Raw genomic sequence first — 18783 nt, 5'->3', positions numbered from 1 at the left:
AGGAGACTAAGTGATGCACAGGAGATATGAGCAGGCCATCACTCAGCAGCAGCAGAGAGGCTTTATGGTAACAGTTTGGAGGAGAGAGGGAAATGTGAAGCCTGCTTAGATTTGGTCCTGTCATGTTCAAAGACTTTATCATTAAGCAGCAGAATCTCTTTCCCTATACAATTTAAGACCGAGTCTAAAATCTAGTATACAAATGTCATCTGAGTCATTTCAGAGTATCACTGCTGCTACAAAGAAATCATTGTTTTCCATTTTGAATTACCAATTAAATGTGTCTGTTTATATATTATACATATGTAATGACATACATATTTAATGACAATAAAAGCTAGAAAAAACCAACAAGCCAATATCCAAAATCTCTATATGGGTTTCAGATTAATGTGACTGCTGGCATACAGTAGGTAAAGCACATTACGTAAGCTTGTCAGTGTAACCATCCAAAGAGGAGGGGGCCATGTTCTAAATACTAATCAAATAATTGATTTCTGCGTCCTTTGTTTTTGCACATTTGACAAATAGCAGTACACTAAAACACATTTCCAAAAGACCAGTATTGACTGGAGAAATCTATAAATTGATGGATGTGTCAGAGGGTACTGTCTTTGATATCTCTGTCTATGTTCCACCTCTTGTACAGTAGGTCAAACAGTTGGTGGGACTGACCTGTCGAAAGAGTGGAACTGCATGGGCAGCATGGGGTGTGTTTTCAGGGCGGGGTCGGGGTGATAGGGCGTCGGCCCGGAGTCCTGTCCCAAATCACCGCCATCGACTGGAGCTGCCACCAAGCTCTTCAGGATCTCCTGCATTTCAGAGGGAAAAACCCTCCTGGTGACTAAAGGGCAAGCTGTGAGGCATGTAACGGCTTAACATAATCACTTCTTTAAAAGGCTTACTGTGACTTTGGTAATGTTGCTTTTAATGTAGGCTTTGAAATGTCCAAACAAATCTTTGAAACAACAACAAAGAAAATATTTCCAGCAGTAAACTCCGAATGTATACGAGTCAGAAAAGAGCATATGATATAATGATACATAACCGTATATAACCTCACTGAAAGGTGCATATGTGGAAAGATATTAACATTAAAATCAGTTTTAGGGGATTCAACTAAGGCTGCAACGATTAGTCAACTAATCCTGTTGTCAAGCAGCTAACTACTTTTATAATCCATTAATCCTTCAAGTATTTTTGTTAATTCAAAAACAGGAATATCTTTGGCGCTTTCCACTGACAAAACAAAACATTTAAAGATATCAACAAAACTGGACAAAACTGGGACAAACATCTTTCACAAGTGTCTGTCATTTTAAAGATCAATTGATTATTCAACACAAATGAATGGTAATTATTTTATCCCAAAAAGAATGAATAGTTGCGGCTCTACTGTAGGTCTAATAACATAGTTAAAAATACAGATTTGTCTTAATTATGCAAACCTAATTTAAATTGCTCAAGGCTGCATGTGTTGAGTAAATGCATGTCCTAACCACATTGGACCAAATGCTTTATCTCTATGAACACATGTAGACAGATTGCAGCCGGTCTGACCTTGACATTGATGCCTTTGTTGGTCTGGCTGATGCTGGAGATGGAGGAAGGCGGGGCTTGGCTGACGTTGGGGTTGTGGGGCGAGTCCAGAAGGCTCTCCTGTGACCTCCTGACGTCAGACAGGCTACACAGCAGGTCGGTGCCCCCTCCCCCCATGTCTCTCTCTCTGTCTCGGTCTCTGTCCGTCTCTCTCCCCACCAGGCCCAGGCCGAGCCCCAGGCCCATCTCCGAGCCGTTCAGGGACCCGGCCACATGGCCCTCCTCTCCGATGCCTGAGTCCGTGTGAGGGAGGCCAGCGCGGGGGGAGTCGTCCACGGGGGTTGGGGTCTGTTTGTCAGAGAAGCCTGTGGATGGGTGCTCTGAAGGAACACACAACAAAAGTTAATTTTTTAGAGTAATGTATTGCCAATGTATATCATCTGTTCTCTTTCTCATCTTTTGTTCCTGCTTGTAAGCTTTATTGTTCTGCCTTCTGTCCTTTTCTCTCTCACCTTGTTGTCTGATGTTCATGACAAAGGTATTGTTGTTTGCCTGAAGTGAGTATTGACTAGAAAGATGAGTCCCCACCAGCTCCTCCAAGAATCCTCTCTTATATTAAGGATATTGCAGTAAAATAAAAACAAGACTCACCTGTACTGGTTGGGGAGTTGATCTCGTGGCGGATGCTTCTCCCTGATAGGCTGGTGGACCTGCCAATCTCCCGCTGGGGTTCCAAAATGTCCCGGTACTTAGACACCATGAGAACGGAGATAAAGTAGACCACTGCCAACGCCAGAAACTGAGCCTGCTTACTGTCATCCTATAGAAAAATAACAAACACATGTATTTAGTAAAAAACAAACAAACACTAAAACAGACTACAGTCTACATAGTTAAATTCACATGCTTACCACATCTCTGAAAACAACAGCTCGAAGACGATTGATGTCTACATCCTGCAGCAGTCTGTCTGGATCCTGCTAAATATGGAAGACAGAATGTCAAATGTCATGCCAAATGCAAATGCAAGTTTCAACGTCAGATTGTAGTTTTGTGTGCTGGATTAGCATTTGATTTGATGTGTGTGTGTAAGATACCTTGCTGTTGATGGAGGCACTGTGGAGGCTGTCTTGCGACTTGCTGCTGGTTAAGGAGGATTTGCAGCTTCGATCCCTCTGTCTCTGCCGGCACTCCAGACAGTTCCTCACTGCCACGCAGCACACTGATGGACACAGAGGCGGAGAAGAGACCTGTTATTATTTTGTTCTGAAGGTCAAGTGTCAAAGGATTTATTTTTGATGTCCTACAGATGTCTAAATGTATTTGTTTTCAGGGTGTGTACATTCAATACAAGACCACAACCACAACATAACAAGCAAATATCAGTCAATTACACAATCAAATAAAAAAGGTAAGCAGGTGCAAAAATGCAATGATACTGGACTAGAGCCTAGCCCAATACGATAGATTTCGAGTGACTGTATGCTAATCTATTGCAATGCACACCCATTTTATATCTTAAACACCATTTTTTTTATTATTTCCACAATTTGTAGATGTCACCTTGGATGCTAGGAAAATATCACAGCTAATAACATTTCTGATTTAACAGAACCAGCATGTTTTCTCTGAATAGGTCTTTGTATTTCCTTGTAACTGAAATACCCAAATAAGAAAGTTTGTAGCTTTCGATTTTAAAAGGCAGATAGGTGAGGTTTAAGGCTTGTGCTTTGTCACTGATTGGAAAGAGATTTCATAGACGAATCAAACAATCAAAAGAACAATCATTAAATGAATACAAATAAAGATTAGAACTCACCCAGACGGAGGCATTGCCTCATCAGCCCTCCTGACGACATGTTCTTCTCTGCTTCAATCTCGCTGAAGTTGAGAGAGCTGGCAAACACCAGTACGTCCACCATGGCCATGAGTCGAGACAGGAAGGTGACCGCCGTCTCCGAAGACATGCCCTGAGTCGCCTCGATGTTCTCCAACTCCGTCTGGGAAAGGGAGGATAAACAAACACACGCTTGCCAGTTATTCACTGAAAAACAAACAGGTAACCACAATAACAAGGATGCTCTCTCACTGGTTTTAGAAAGGTGGTGAGATTGTATACAATTAAAGTAACATTTATAAAATGTACTATCACCATCTCGATGAGCATGACCACAGCGGTCGTGGTCGGTTCTACCAACAAAGCAAACCTAGAACACATGCTGGTCAAGTGAAATACACACTTATGTGATGACATCTGGCAACATGAGGTGTTCTACACAACACACAGGAAGTACAGTCTGGTGACACACAGGTAATGGTTACAGTGGGATTGTGACAGTAGCAGTGTGGTCAATTAGCAACAACAGTCGCAGTGAACAGGTAGATAGCCAGGAATATATCTAATGGGAAATGAAACAAATTCCCCGTGTTGACTCCAACCTCAGTAATCAATTACAAAGCATTCTAAACACAGCAAGTGGGCGTTACACTTGTAAAGCCAGTGTGAGGTCTGCGGTGTGTGCTTCAGTGAGCAGGGGGTGCAGGGCAGGGCAGTGGAGAGTCGACAGAGTGCTCTTCAGAGCATGTGAGCACAGACATTTGGGGAATAACAGACACACAAGGTGAGGACAGAAGGGCTTGGGTTGGTGCTCTTAGCTCTTCTGGTGATGGTGGGAGTCTCAGGCTCTTTACGCACCTCTCCCCCTGCGCCTCCTCCCCCAGGAACAGGGGTCACCTCCTCTCCCTTTGACCCCCTCTGGGGTCCGGCTCCTCCTGCCTTCTTTAGTGTTGATACAAATGGGACAGGCTTAGCAGATGCAACCCCTTAGGACTTAAGGAAAACTCTCATGCTGTTTTCTCTGATAAAACATACTCTATTTATTTTCATCTGTAAATGTATTCTCTGCTCGGATTTCTTTCTTATTATTGATCCACCTCTTTGGCCTTTTAGTCTTTTCTATTCGCCTCATTTGTATAATATTTGAACAATGCCAGAATATTATACAAAGTGTATCTAAATTAAGTGTATCTACGATCTATAACTGAACTAACTTGATACGCTGAGGCAGAGAGGTCAATAGATACAAACAGTATAAGGGGGAGTATTGATTAGCAGCAAAGAAGCACAACAGATAGAAACACTATGGATGTCAGACAAGCAAGGTTTAGTGTCAGTCACAATGGTAAATCAACCAGAACAAAGTATTAGTAACATAGAAAGAGAGGAAAAGAGGAAAAAACTGCAACTTACAGGGTTGGCACTACTCTTAGAACTCTGCACATGCAAAAACAGACAAAAACAGAGACGAAAAAAGACACAAAATACATGTAACACAGAGAGGAAAAGAAAGAAGATAGTTGATTCAATTATTAGATCATCAAACTATCAAATTAAATAGATTGGAAATGTAAAGCACAATCCCAAATAAAGGCCAAAATACTGTGCAAGTGGAACCCGGAAAATATTATTATAAGTATATTTATTTTAACACATTTTAATCTTTCAAGGCAAACGTTTTGGCAAAAAAAACTAAAATAATCAACCTTAAAGGTTTATGGTGGCATTGTTCTTAATAATCACGATTTTAAAGTTTGTAAAAAAGCTAACAAATGCAATAGACATAACACAGTATTTAACAAATATTAGATTATGCAAGATCAATGCTGGCCTGAGCACGGGACTGGGATCATGTTATTGGGTTTTCAAAGTCAGATTGTGGAGCTAACATCTAGTTACAGCCTGCCGATGAAGCGGATGATGACCTGAAGCTTATTTCCTACCACAGAGGGGCAGAGTAGAGACACTTACAGAAGGGGAGGTGGCAGCAGACAGGAGAGGCAGGATGCCCCCGCAGGCGATGATAATGTTGTCCACCATCTGAGAAATGAGGTGGATCGTGTTGTGGACGAAGATGATGTTCTCATTGCTGTTCACAAAATCCATCACCGACTTGGTGGAGTGGCTGAAATGAGAAAATAAGATACGACACAAAATACATTTTAGAGCAATTGAGACATGTTTTGTCAAATCATTTTCAATATATCTGTGATCAATACCAATGTCCTGAAATCAAGGCAGAATAACTAGTAGCATTAGCTCATTTAAGCTCACCTCCTCCACACATGCACATCAGTCTCCAGGGCGAACAGCAGGTCAGTGAGCAACCTCTGGTGCATCGGAGACCACTTGAATTCTGGGATGCGGAACATGGTTGTGCGCGGGCCGGGGCTGAACTGCCGGCGCTGCTCCTCCGTCATGGGCATGCCCCTGAAGCCCAGGTCCACACGGAGGTCCCGCTCCAGCTGGGCTGCGGTGCGACCATGGAGGGCCTGGTGGTGGGGAGCGAGAGTTGGTCAGCCAGCAGAGGGCTTTCAGTAAACCCCTTACTAGTCTAATAATACATACAGTTCATTTCATAAGAGAAACCACAGAACACTCTCTGGGACTTCTTATTCCGTATTCCCTGATTCATTAGAGAATTAGTTCATGTGTGGGCAGTCTCTCTGCTTCTCTGCAGAGACTAACCGTCCATGGCTGAGCTTTTTATGCTAATCAATATACAAAGAAATCCCATTGGAGCAGCCTGAAGGTTGCAGAATACAGCTTGTACAGTAGCTGCCACTTAAAATTAGGTTTTAGTTGACAGACACCAAAAACGTTTGTTCTTGTTTTTTTAGATTAGTCCTTTAATTGCTAGAGGAAAATAAGTTCAATTCAAAACACGACACAGACTTTAGCTGAATGATACCTAAACAGTAGTTACATTTGCAGATTTGTTTGCACACAATCAGTCCAATTCGACCCAACACATAAACGCACCTGAGTGGTCGCTGTAGTTTGTATCTTCTTTGTGTCCTTGTCCTTCCCATCGTCTGACCTCTCAGTGTCCGAGGTGGTGCTGGCTGAGTCCCCAGCCTTAAGCCCAGCAGCCTCTCCCTCGGCTCCGGATGGGCCCTCCCCCTCTGGGAAATCTGCTCTTGATGCTGCCTGGATCAGAGCTTGGCTCTCAGCCTGAGCTATAGAGCTGATGTCAGCAAGAGGGCTCTGGATTTTGAAGGGCCCGTCCTCTGGAAGATCTCCAGAAGTGTGGCTCTGGCTCTGCGTTAAGTCTGAGCCACAGGTGGTCATGTGGGCCAGCAGGCTGAGGTCATCACTGGCGCTGCTGGTGGGCTGGTCCGGACTCGGCAGCACAAGGTCTGTGGCTGCCAGAGCTGGAAGAAGCTTCTCGTCAACCTGGGAGAGACAATGGGTAAAAGAAAAGAACATTTAGATATTAGGAAGGTTTTCTTTAGGGCAAATCAAATATTGTTTATTTATTGTTTTTTTAATATATTTTTTCACGTTGAATGTATTTATACATGTAAGTGTCAATGGAATCAATCCTGATGTAATTACTAATGTGTGCAGTAACACCATAAAAGGGGTGGGGCTCTGTTGGAGCGGGTGGGGTGTTGTATCATTTGGAATGTAATACTGTATTGTTCTGATCATTGTATCTTAAGTGTCCTTAAAACCAATAAAAAGACCTTGATCAAAAAAAAAAGATTGGTATTTTATTCTATATCAGCAGGGGAAGAAGAACAGCAACTCATTTGTTTTTGTAAATGAAGTTGTGAGAGAATGTGCATCTATGGACAACCGCACTTCAAAAGTAAGTAACAATAATCTCATCACATCCCACCTTGCTGAAGAGAAATCCGTTGTTGCTCGGGACGCTGTCCTTCTCGTCAGCCAGTGTGATGAGAGGACCCATGTTCCCATCGTCCTCCAGGCTTACTCCCGAAAGCCCCAGACTCGACCCCATCCCGACCCCTGAGCCTGGCGTGTCATCTTTAGGCACCAGACTCCCATTCAGGTTTTGAACTACAGCGCAGTAAGCACTGTCCAGCAGGGAGTCCACCTCCACTAGAGGTCCGTTCTCTACCACACCTCCTCCACCCACACCTCCACTAAGGCCTTCTGGAGACAAGTCCAGGTCGTCCAGCTTCACTTCTGTGGCCTCCACCTTCTCTGCTTTAATGTCTACCAGCAGGTCGTGGACCTCCACCCGGACCCCGGGCCCGGCAGCCTGCTCTCCGGGCGTCAGGGCCTCTCCGTTGGGTCGCTTCACAGCTCCTTCTGCCAGGAGGATGCGAGAGTCTGCGCCGGCCCCCTCGCTGTACTCAGCCTCGCTCTCCGGTGTCTGCGTCTGAGAGTTGTCATCAATCTCCAAGTTGCCGTTGACAACAGGGGCGGCTGTAGCGGAGAGCCCGGAGATGGTGGACACACAGCCTTTCTTCCCCTTCTTCATGTTCTCCTCCTCCTGCCGCTGGTACTCTTCGTACATCTTGGCTAGGTACTCTTTGTGGGCTTCGTAGGTCACCTGTGGCAGAGGGTGGGGATGTAATTGGTCATGTGATCAGAACACAAGCGCTGACAATTGTTAACATTGAGTTCTCATCAATAACTCCTCCAACAGGTAGCCCTCTGATGTCTCATACATCATCTATAATGGCCCTATTGCTTTTGTACTGCCACAAGAAAAGTGGTGAGTGAAAAGTCCCCGTCCTGAACAGTGAACAGAGAGATGATCAGTTATTGCCGCCACTGCGTCAGGCCGTTGTGTCCTTGGGCAAGACACTTCAGCCGGATTTGCTCCTGTGGGTAATGTCCACAGTACATGTATAATATCAATGTGTACTTGTAAAAGCGCCTCGATGTCTTCGAGGCGTGAAGATGGACGGTGTGGCGCAGTGCGCTGTGCAATGATCATCAGATCAAGGGGTGAAACCCGCCGCTGCTGCGTCTGTAAAGCCGTTGTGTCCTTGGGCAAAACACTTCACCTGAGCTTGCTCCTGTGGGTATTGTCCAGTGTCCATTGCATGTATAAAAAATATGTGTAATGTGTATTTGTAAAAGCGCTTTGAGCATCTGGAAAAGCGCTATAATAAATGTAAGGAATTATTATTATTGTTATTATTATTATTGAAAATGATAGCTGTGATGAATCATAAATCAGCAGGCTACTCCCGCTGGACTACACAGGTCACTGAGAAATGAATAGTCAATACGTACGAATCAATGAGGCTTTTTTCAGCATTTAAGAAAGCCTAACTGATCAATACTAACAAATCAATATCACTAGTAATGGTCCTTCATTTTTGAACCAATAGATTTGAAATAGAGTAAAGTGAATATTGAATGAGGCTCTAACCCAACTTCAGCCGGATTTGAAAAATCAGTTTGTTCATCAGTCAGCATTTTTCAGACAAAGGGGCAAAATGACTGCACATGCAGCAAAAAAAACTAATAGTGTCTTAAAGGAGAAGCCCACCCCCCACACCCAACTTCAAAATCGTATTTACAGTAGAGCATTTGGATAAAATAGTGACTGACTACATTATTGTGTTAAAATGACTTATCTACTTCTGCTTGTACTGTAACATTGCTTATATAGGATTTACTAATAAAACAAATACGGGATATAATAAGTTTGGATTAAAATGTGAGTTACAGTTACAGTTGGAAATGTAGGCTTAAGAAAAAAATCATAGTAAAGGCCATGAAAAAGAATCACATGTTATGCACGGCATTTTTGTTTACAATGGGTCCTCCTGATCTGAGTAGGAAGTTGGTATTTCCTTGTCTTCATTAATGCATTTCTGTTTCTGGATTCTTAATGCAAAATACGCTTTTTGATACTTTAAGTGCATTTCATGCTCTTACCTTGGAGTGTGCGATGGATAGGGTATCAACCCAGACCCTCCACCCTCCCCATTCGTATTTAATGGCATGGTACAGCAGGATCCTGAAAATGTTGTAAACCATCTCGGTAATTTTCTGCTCTTCCGGGCTCTTGGGGTTGATGTACCCGAGGGAGAACATCCAGTCCTGCCACACAGAGCACTGCAGCAGGCATCTGGAACACAAAACAGACACTGGATGTGAGTCGGGCTGCAGATTAAGCTTAATAACACAAATCATTCAACAAAGCAAATGACAAGTAGTCATTTTAGGGACTCTTACCGCCTGTTTTCACGGCTGTTACTGAAGAGTTTTATCATGTCAGAGAGAAAGAGTCTTCTGACTTCCATCAGCTCGCCACTGGGAGAGGAGTTCTTCAGCAGGGTGGCCACTACCTTCAGAATCACTGGGTGGGAGGGGACACAAATCAAGGGATGGGGAAAAGGAAGAGATAAGAGAAGGCAACAGACGTGAATGAGAGAGGAAAATGTGAGGGACAGGAGAGTAAGTGGCAGATCAATAACTGTGAGATGGCAGCAGTGTCGGCTTCGGAGTTGTGGCTTTGTTGTTTGTTTACTCGCATTAAAACAACACTGCATTGTTGGCAGACCAAAGCACACAGAGAGACAGGCAGGCTAAAACGAGTTAGTACTTACTGGGATTCTGGATTTTGATAGTGGAGTCGGGCTCAGGGTGGGGTTTGTGCACCACCTGAGTACAGACCTGCTCCGTCAGAATCTGCACACACAGAGGGGGAACAGCCGCCAATCAAACGCCACGTCAATCACCTGAATACTGACAGACTGGAAGGGCATCACTTCATGTATGTTGCTGGTAACACCGCATGGCAATGAGCTGATCACCTACCTCATACAGAGTGTTGTAGGTGGTGACAGAGACGGTGTTGGTGTGCATCATCAGCCTCTCCCCCAGCAGTGTGAACAGACTGTGCGTGTGCATTATCTCCACCTTCCTCCTTCAGGAAACACACACACACCATTCATAAGATCATTTATGACAGTTGAAAGTGACATTGATTGTCACTGGCCTGATGCCGGTTTGATATTGGCAGGTGGCACCATGTGGCCCTGTCAGTTATGATGGCACCAAAGAGGACGAGAAATGAATACCAACAAGAGAAATGAACGAGAGGCATTAACAGAGCGGCATCACTGCAGGCGTCACTGGGGCAACGTTAGCAAGGATGCAAATTATTAACTTTGAAGATTAACCGTGCTTAGTGGGAGGAAATGGTGTTACTAAAAGGGCTTTTAACTAGAAAGGTTGAGACATTAGGGTTGGCTCACTTTGAGGATTCTTTTTTAATTGAATTGGGAGGATAATGCTCAGAGCTTCTGCATATTCACAGATATAATCAGGTCATTAGAAACAGGAAACAAAGGAAACATTGCACAACATCTAATTATGTATATATAAATATACATTTATCTTTTATTATATTTAGCTCCTATATGATGTTTGAAAGTAGTTTGATGGGTTAAAATTCTCAATTGTTTTGGTTTTGTTATTATCTTTGATCAATGATATTATCAATACCATAAAGCAGTTAATAGCTCTGAAATCATGATGTCATTGTTATCCTTTGTATCAGGCGGATATATAAACTCGGTATATCATATGAGAATAGATCGATTGTGATTAACTTGAGCACTATTTAACTTCATGATGATATAATATGAAATAGATAAAGTGTAAATTGCTGTCTGGATCAATGTTATATTTCAGCGAGCAGTGACATGTAAAGTTAAAAGGCTCCCTGCAGGGTGTTAGGTTGGAGCAGATGTTGACGAGGGGGGGGGGGGGGGGGGGGGGCTGAAGGTTCAGGTGCAGCTTGGCAGCCCGCTCCCATGTCGTGCAGCGAGTGGCATCAATGTCACATGGGATGAATAAATCCCCCAGCATTCATTGATGCTCATCAAGGTTCCACCTCCCTTGCAGTGTGCACTGTCAACATGATTATTCCGCCTGGACGTGATGATGAGGACATTATCTTCACGGACACAAACAAACAAAAGGCCTTTCGAAAGCTCACTGAAGGCCGCTGTGATTTTTACTGCAGTGAGTTTTCTCACACTCTGAAGTCTCCCAATCTTACATCGCAGTATTTGGGTTTTAGATGTGAGAGAAAACAAGATTAAAGTTAATTTTCGCAGCAACAAACACTGCAAAAAGAATATATCTGACAGAAAGCAAAGAGACAAAGAGGTACTGACTTGTGACCGAGGTGCTTGAGGAAGTAGCCCAGGACTTTGAGTGCTTGGACTCGGATGCTCTCGCTCTTAGAGGCCAGGAGCTTGCAGATCACCCTGTAGCATGGAAAACAAAGACTGATCAAATGTCAATGAATGACTTCAGTAAACATTTTCAATCCAGGCTTTATTCTGGCAGTGTAGTAAAGACCTGCTGCCTAAATATAATATATAAATAAATATCCTTAAAGTTTGCAGCACGTGCGCTGAATGGAACATTTTCTTCAAAGGAGTGTACTCGGAGGACATGAAAGAGAAATAAGTGTGAGAACACAACACACATTTTGCTGACTAGCTCTCTGGCAACAGAAGATTTAACCATAGCAACCAACAACACATCCATGTGCAGTTGTGCTTCAGGGGACTTAGCAGCGCAGTTTGACTCCTTCTTTAAGAAGTCCTGCTGCTTGGCTGAAGCTACCCGTTTTGTAATTGAATATAAACAAAAGCTTAGCCATGCAGTAAAGCATTTATGTTATGGCTTCTGGACAAAACGGAGGATTGACTTGCTTATCGGACACACCACATAACAAAGACAAAGGTTACAAATGGTATTTTGTTAAATAAAAAACTGAGAATACAATTGGAACAAACATGGGAGTACATTAACAATAGGACGTGTACATATTTAATGCAACTGCTTTGGGATTATAAAAAGAGAGATTACAATTGTATAAAGGAATGTTTTTCCTAATTTTTAAATAAACAAACTTAATTTGTGCCTCTTGCCTCCTGTAATTAATATTGAGAATTGTTTCTGGTTGTTATAACTGGTAACAGTAAAGGCCAAAATAAACATGTTAACAAAAAGAAAGCTATGTTTAGTGTCAGTAGGCTCTGATGTTGCATCATATCTTCATCTGTGTGTCAGTATTCACCTTATTCCATTTCTCTGGTCAAATGCCGGGATCATGGACGCTGGGTGTTCAGACATGAGAGCCACCAACAGCTGCAGCACGTCGTGGATATTCTCATCCTGCAAAGGAAAGAGAGCGAAGTTGAGCGGGTGAAAAAAGAACAAAGAGGAAGCCCGAAGGGTCAGAGGAGGAGAGGGTTAAGAGGGCAAAGAGACAGGTGTAAGGAAGGACAAGGAGGTGGGTGGGGGCTTATTTCAGTGCAAGAGTAGACATAATTGTAACAGAAGAGTACATTCTGTTCAGTCCATTGTCGCACCATTTGTTATGCTTTCACAGCGCCGAAGCTGACTCACCCTCTGACTTCTTTAAGTGGACCATAACTCCAACCCACACATTTTAATGCACAATTTGCCACCAGCTCCACTCAGCCGCTCTCACAGTCTCTCTGTGGCTTCGCACTGAGCAATTACCTCATGCATGGTCAATAGGTAGTTGAGTATGCTCTGCAGCTCGTCCTCCTTCACGCCTCGGTCCTATAAAAAAAACAGACAGGGCATCAATCACAGATACCTTCATGATCTCTGGTAGTTTTTACAGCTTTATAACATCACATGAGAACATCATTTGGTCCCTGGTTGATGCATTTTGATCGAACTTCAAACAGCCACACAACGGCAGGAACAAATCAATACAATAAAAAAAGGATACAGTGTTTCATTCAGGCCACTCATTCATAATGCAATTCCACGCACACACACACATTTTAGATGAAGGTCGAGAACCCCATAGTAGATCAAACACAACAGAGGACATCATGGAAAGTAGCATTTCTTGCAACTTAACTATGCCTTGAAGACAATAGTAATCCTTTTCTCTCACTGTACCTTTAGTATGAGTTGTTTGAGGAAGAGGAGCATGAAGGCTCTGAGCGAGATGATCTCCTTTTGGGATGGTCGTGGTCCGTCTAAACAAACACACAAAAACAAAGGAATCATTTCCTGTTAAACAAAATTCAATTTTTATGCACAATAGTGATCGGCTCGACAACCCGCTCAGTCTGAGTGAGCCCTACTCATATAACTTTTATTATGCATAACATAAGCACACGCACATACACACACTCTATGAAAGAACTGTAAATCACTGCCATTAACTCCACGAGCAATTTGGCAATCTGGATATTTTATAGTTGTACTAATCTAAATGATTATAGCAAAGGCATGGCAATTTACTAAAAATGTGATTGATAGTCCAAATGATCCGAACCAAACGGGCACTGTAATCCACTGTATCAACTTTAAAGCTCCGGCACTCCATCAGCTGTTCGCTGTGGTGGCAAACAGAGAAATAATCAAGCTAAAATCACAAACTCATCAGGCACACAACACAAGTGATTCCTCATGTGGGTCTAATGTCATTGCCACTTTCTAAAAGGTCTGTACTCTTTCACAATCATGATCATTTATCTGCACTTTAAAAAAAATTAAATCCCGACTAAAAACGCACCTATTTACCGCTGCTACTAAATTGAGCTGCCCATACTCACACTACAGTATGCCTTTTCAGTCATGTATTCTGTACCTGCTGTGTTTATTTATTTCATTACCTTTGCTTATTATGCCTGTTTTTGAATGCCTTTTTAATAATGTATTTGTGCTGTATTTGTTCTTAAAGGTCGTTTGCTTTTAATCTGTGAAGCACTTTGAATCGCCATGTGCTGAAAAGTGCTATATAAATAAAATTGCCTTGCCTTCACTTGCTCATAGTTTTTCCCTTCTGCAATTTGTCTGAACTTAATTTCAACAAAGGCTTCCTTTTACCAAATAAACAATGGAACGGAAGCCCTTTAGAACAAATAGAAAATACTGACAACTCAGATGATGGCATTGCATTTTCATTGTTGTAACTGTATTTAATTCATTTAGAGGTGTTTAATGTGTGCGCCAGAAACACTAGAAGCTTAGGGCTGTGATGAATCGGCTCAAAACGGCTGCCAAATAACTAGCTAATGGAATATGTTGCCAAATAGAAAAAGATGTATAGATTCTGATCAAAGCACTCACCCTTTCAAAATAAGGGCATTTCTCCTTTATTGGTCCCAGTGGCTACTGCAGCCAGATAAAGTTGGCTTTCTCCAACTTCTTCAATTACTACACTACAGCTGTCGTTAAAAAAAAATAAGAAGGAGTATGCAATAAAAGAACAAGCTACATGTTCTCATCAGCTTTATACATTCCCAACACGGGTTTATAAGTTTAAAAGGCAACAATAAACACTTGTAATGTCCTGGCTTATGTGCATTAGCTAACTCACACTCTGCTGTGTCAGGATGATTGGAATCATCCTTACTTTACACAAAGGGAGAGTGCTGCAGTCGTAAAGAGCGTGTATTGAAAGCATTGAAACACATATAAACCGAAATCTGGCTGCTTTGATAGGAGAGGTAAAGCAAAGAGAAACATTTAAACGGGTGTGGAAGAAAGAAGAATAAAGCTTTTCGACTACTTATATTTTTGTCATGCTCTGCCCACCTTGAATAATGTGTGTACAGGTTTCAATCTGTTCACCTGCTCTTCACAAAGCCAAAACATGACACTGAAGAAGTCCCCTGCGATTCATCATCATTATCCGTCAGGCTGGAACCCGTCGGTGGAGTATTGACACTCACCATCCATCATGGTTACGCAGCAGCTCTGTGTCAAACGTGGACGCATCAGGTGAGCGTGTGCAAAGGTGACCTCTGTTTTAAGGGTCCTTTAAGAGGATTTCAACGCTTATATTCATTCAAACCGCTTCTCATGGGGCAATTAATTATCGTCTTTTACTCTTCAGAATTCACTTTCTTTCTCCCGGGCTCCATTTTATCTTAATCTGACTCAATGGTTTTATCCGGTAATGTGGACAACGGTTTTGTTCTGCCACTTAGCCACAACCTGTTCAGTCAAAGAAGCTTCTTATTTGTATGCTAATACGGTTCTGTGTGAGCGTGTGTTTCTACATGAATCTGTGCTCATTCTTAGATGGGCTCCTTGCAATAAGTACACACTCTACACACAAACTAAAAGCTTTGAAATCAAAGTTTTGCTTGGAATATAATTTAGCTGAAGAGTTCAAAAGCAATGTGGCTAACTTTTGCAAAAGGCCTTAGGTGTTTTTTTTAGTCAAGGTAAATATTCCCTCTCTTTATTTTCCCTAAAGCAATTTATTTTAACATCAGAAGGGGCTATTTGTAAAATATGAGGTAAGCTTAGAGAGTAACTATGCATTTCTAAGAAGAGTTTCAAAGACTCAAAGCAGGTGCATGGTAAAAATACACTAGGACAACAAATGTTGTACTGTGCAACTTGGATTCAACCTCATTACTTCAGACTGAGGCACAGTTAAGTACATTTTACCCACTGAGCCTATTGTTGGCTCAAAATATCTGGCCATTACTATGCAAATTAATTCCATCAAGGCATATCACACTCTTACAGAAGAGGCAAGTTCACACCATTGCAAAACACAACTAGCACATCCTCTAGCTTTGAATTAGCACAGCTGAGGCTAATTGCTCCGGTTATCAGAGCTTCTTCATGGGGCTGAATCCCCGCAGTCAAACAGCAATATCGGAAAACCGAAAGGAAACCAGACAGCCAGTTGATTGGAAATTCCAAAAGCTCCCTTGGATCTGCCAATCAAACCCGTCTGCTGCCATGGCAACATGGGATGCTTTCTCATAGTCCGTGGAGGGTCCTGGGCAAAAGATGAAGTTGATGTATACACGTAATCTATTGCACGTCTGTCCGTCCTGGGAGAGGGATCCCTCCTCTGTTGCTCTCCCTGAGGTTTCTCCCATGTTTCCCTTAAACTGTGGGTTTTCTCTGGAAGTGTTTCCTTGTACGATGTGAGGGTCTAAGGACAGAGGGTCTAAGGGTAGAGGGTGTCGTTTTTCTCATACTGATATTCTGAACAATCTGTGCTGTTGTATTTGCTGTAAAGTGTCTCTACTGTAGGCTATTTGTATTATATGTACAGCACTTTGGCTCGACCAAAAATCGTTTATAAATGTGCTATATAAATAAAACTTGATTTGATTTGAAAACGGTGCATTTTATAATTCCACTTATTTTTTAAATATGGACAAATGTTGTTATCAAACAAATACACTGCATTCACAGGAAGCTCAAAAGGATGTGCACGCATTTCAATTTAAAATAATCAAATGAAAATAGTTTTTGGGAACACAGGCTTCTAGGTCTTGTTATTCTTCCTTTTTTCCGCAATAGTGTTATTTGCACATTCAGAAACACTTTCAAAAGGGAGCTGTTCAGTCTTGCTCGTGAGCAACTAGACAGTGGTTGTTAAGAAACGGAAGAGATGGTGTATAGAATAAATGGCCACTTACTTCCTGTCATTATCTCATACTGAAATGAAGATCAAATACTGTAGCCATCCTTATTTTGTGCAATTTAACGAAGCTGTAATGATTTGATCTAACATTATATAAGGTGTTTTTGCAAATGTGTGAATCCATTAGACATCCATTATCCATTCAAGCCTGAAAGACTTTGACTTCAGCTCAAAAACGGACACTAATGTGAGAAATTTGAAACCTCTTTAGAACTCATCCTGAACATCATCATCAAACATAATTAAAAGCAATTCCTGTTTTCTACACGGAACTAAGGGCACTGTTGAACTAAAGCTCAAAAAGTATTAATACAATCTGAGTGTAAACCTTGATTATTTTGTCACCTCTGCATACCTGCCAAATCACTGCATGCTGTCAGATTGTCAGAAAGCTACAGTCAGGTACAGCCCCCTCATATTCTGATGTCAGAGAGGTGTCGAGGGAGGGGGTTTAGACATCGTTTGGCTGTTTGACAAGCACTTTGGTTGGAGCTCGCGACAACTTAAAGTGGACCTATCATGCTATATTTGAAACATATTGTAGGGCAAAAGTTTTTTTTCAAAATACAAAACAGATCATGCATTTTAGCCATGCCTCATTTCGCTCTATTTGCTCTTTTCCAGCCCTGTTTTTGCAAGGGCTGATTCTGCTTTTGTGGCAGACTACAGCGCCACTTACAGGCCTGGCATGTGTACTACAGCGTCTCCAGTGCTTTCGAGCGGTCTCTCATTCCCCTGATAGGTGGAGAGTTGCCCATATAGGCGGAGCACCCCCAGGGTTTCCCACACATAGACTATACTTGGGCGGGCCGCCCAGGTATATTAACGCCCGCCCAAGTATATTTCGCGACCCATTTAGTTTTATTTTAAACGTTTTTTTAATTTATAATTTTTTTAATTTTTAATTTGTTTTATTCGTCCGTGACCACGACGCCATCTGCGATCGATTAACTTGTGGACAATGATCCCTCGCTCTACGCCTCCTGTACCCAGTCCCGGACTGGCCATCGGGAGGACCGGGGGGTTTCCCGATGGCCTGGCCTGTTAAGTGGCCTGCATCACACAGGGTGACTGGCGGTCTCTCTGTGTCAATCAAGCTCGGGATCAGCTCAGGTGAGGTAAAGGACTCTCTGAGTGTTTAGATAGTTAACTTATGGCGCGTTTCCACTGCAGGCCTCGCTCGGTTTGGTTAGGCCTTATTAGGCCCGGCTCACTTTAATGCTGCGCTTCCATTACAGTTTAGGAACTGGGGTAGTTACTATAGTAACGCAGTGTAGGCGGAGCTGTGACGTCATCTTCAATGAGAGCCCCAGATAAACAACACAGCCGTTAGCTCTTAGCACTCAGAGCTCACAGCTCTTCATATCTGTTCAGAAACTAGACAAAAGTTAAACAAGTACAAACCACAGACTGCCTGTGTCATGGCGAACACAGTCGCTGGTTTATTTATGTCTGTATAGGCCGTTGTTGTTAGTGTGGACGGTCGGAGCATATATAACGCATTTTAAAAGGGTTTTTCGCCTGCCGTCTGTCTGCAGACTTGTCAAAGCATTAATTCATGGTTTTTACTAACCGGTATCAGTATATTTTGAAACGTGTATTACAATTAAATCACGGTCAAATATGTTCATCTTGTTGTAGTTGTAGCCCCCTTGCCAGCGATTCTCTCTCCAGTTTAGCATACTCAGCCCGACTCAGCCTGGTTGTTCCTGGCCCTAGAACCACGATTTTATGGGCCCAGAAAAACTGTGAATTAGGACCCGCTGGCCGGTACTAGGCCAAGTGGAAACGCAACCAAAAACGGGCCCCGCATGGCTCGGCACGCTTAAAGCGAACTACCCGCTGCAGTGGAAACGCGCCATAAGTCTAAGTTCTCAGTGGGTCTCAAACGGTTTGGTCACCATTTATGTAAACACATATTTCCATTTGAGAGGGTAGTGATTAGTAAAATATGCATGAATAAATAAATAAAACGTTAACTAGGTGAAAAAAGGTAAGATAC

At 42.5% G+C, this 18783-nt stretch overlaps 1 protein-coding gene across 20 annotated transcripts in view; it reads right to left on the bottom strand.

Annotated features, from left to right (window-relative positions):
• The window catches only part of nbeaa (neurobeachin a), a 97984-nt gene that overhangs the window by 23598 nt on the left and 55603 nt on the right, over positions 1-18783 (bottom strand). For 9 of the 20 annotated variants that reach the window (XM_034099022.1, XM_034099028.1, XM_034099030.1 and 6 more), the window contains exons 14-33: positions 13274-13353; positions 12860-12922; positions 12411-12508; positions 11497-11610; positions 10130-10238; positions 9919-10000; positions 9545-9668; positions 9245-9437; positions 7221-7901; positions 6359-6772; positions 5651-5868; positions 5348-5501; positions 4790-4813; positions 4235-4318; positions 3359-3539; positions 2637-2761; positions 2451-2519; positions 2191-2359; positions 1561-1919; positions 676-812 (exon numbers count right to left, since the gene is read on the bottom strand). In XM_034099022.1, the coding sequence (XP_033954913.1) occupies positions 676-812; positions 1561-1919; positions 2191-2359; positions 2451-2519; positions 2637-2761; positions 3359-3539; positions 4235-4318; positions 4790-4813; positions 5348-5501; positions 5651-5868; positions 6359-6772; positions 7221-7901; positions 9245-9437; positions 9545-9668; positions 9919-10000; positions 10130-10238; positions 11497-11610; positions 12411-12508; positions 12860-12922; positions 13274-13353 (3478 nt within the window). The remainder of the gene's footprint in view (positions 1-675; positions 813-1560; positions 1920-2190; positions 2360-2450; positions 2520-2636; positions 2762-3358; positions 3540-4234; positions 4319-4789; positions 4814-5347; positions 5502-5650; positions 5869-6358; positions 6773-7220; positions 7902-9244; positions 9438-9544; positions 9669-9918; positions 10001-10129; positions 10239-11496; positions 11611-12410; positions 12509-12859; positions 12923-13273; positions 13354-18783) is intronic. The other 11 variants (XM_034099039.1, XM_034099043.1, XM_034099044.1 and 8 more) reach the window with 4 other exon arrangements.

Source organism: Pseudochaenichthys georgianus, chromosome 14 (assembly GCF_902827115.2).
Source record: "Pseudochaenichthys georgianus chromosome 14, fPseGeo1.2, whole genome shotgun sequence".
Taxonomy (NCBI): Eukaryota; Metazoa; Chordata; class Actinopteri; order Perciformes; family Channichthyidae; genus Pseudochaenichthys; species Pseudochaenichthys georgianus.
Note: the sequence above shows the minus strand (reverse complement) of the source record. Positions and strands in the feature narration are given on the sequence as shown.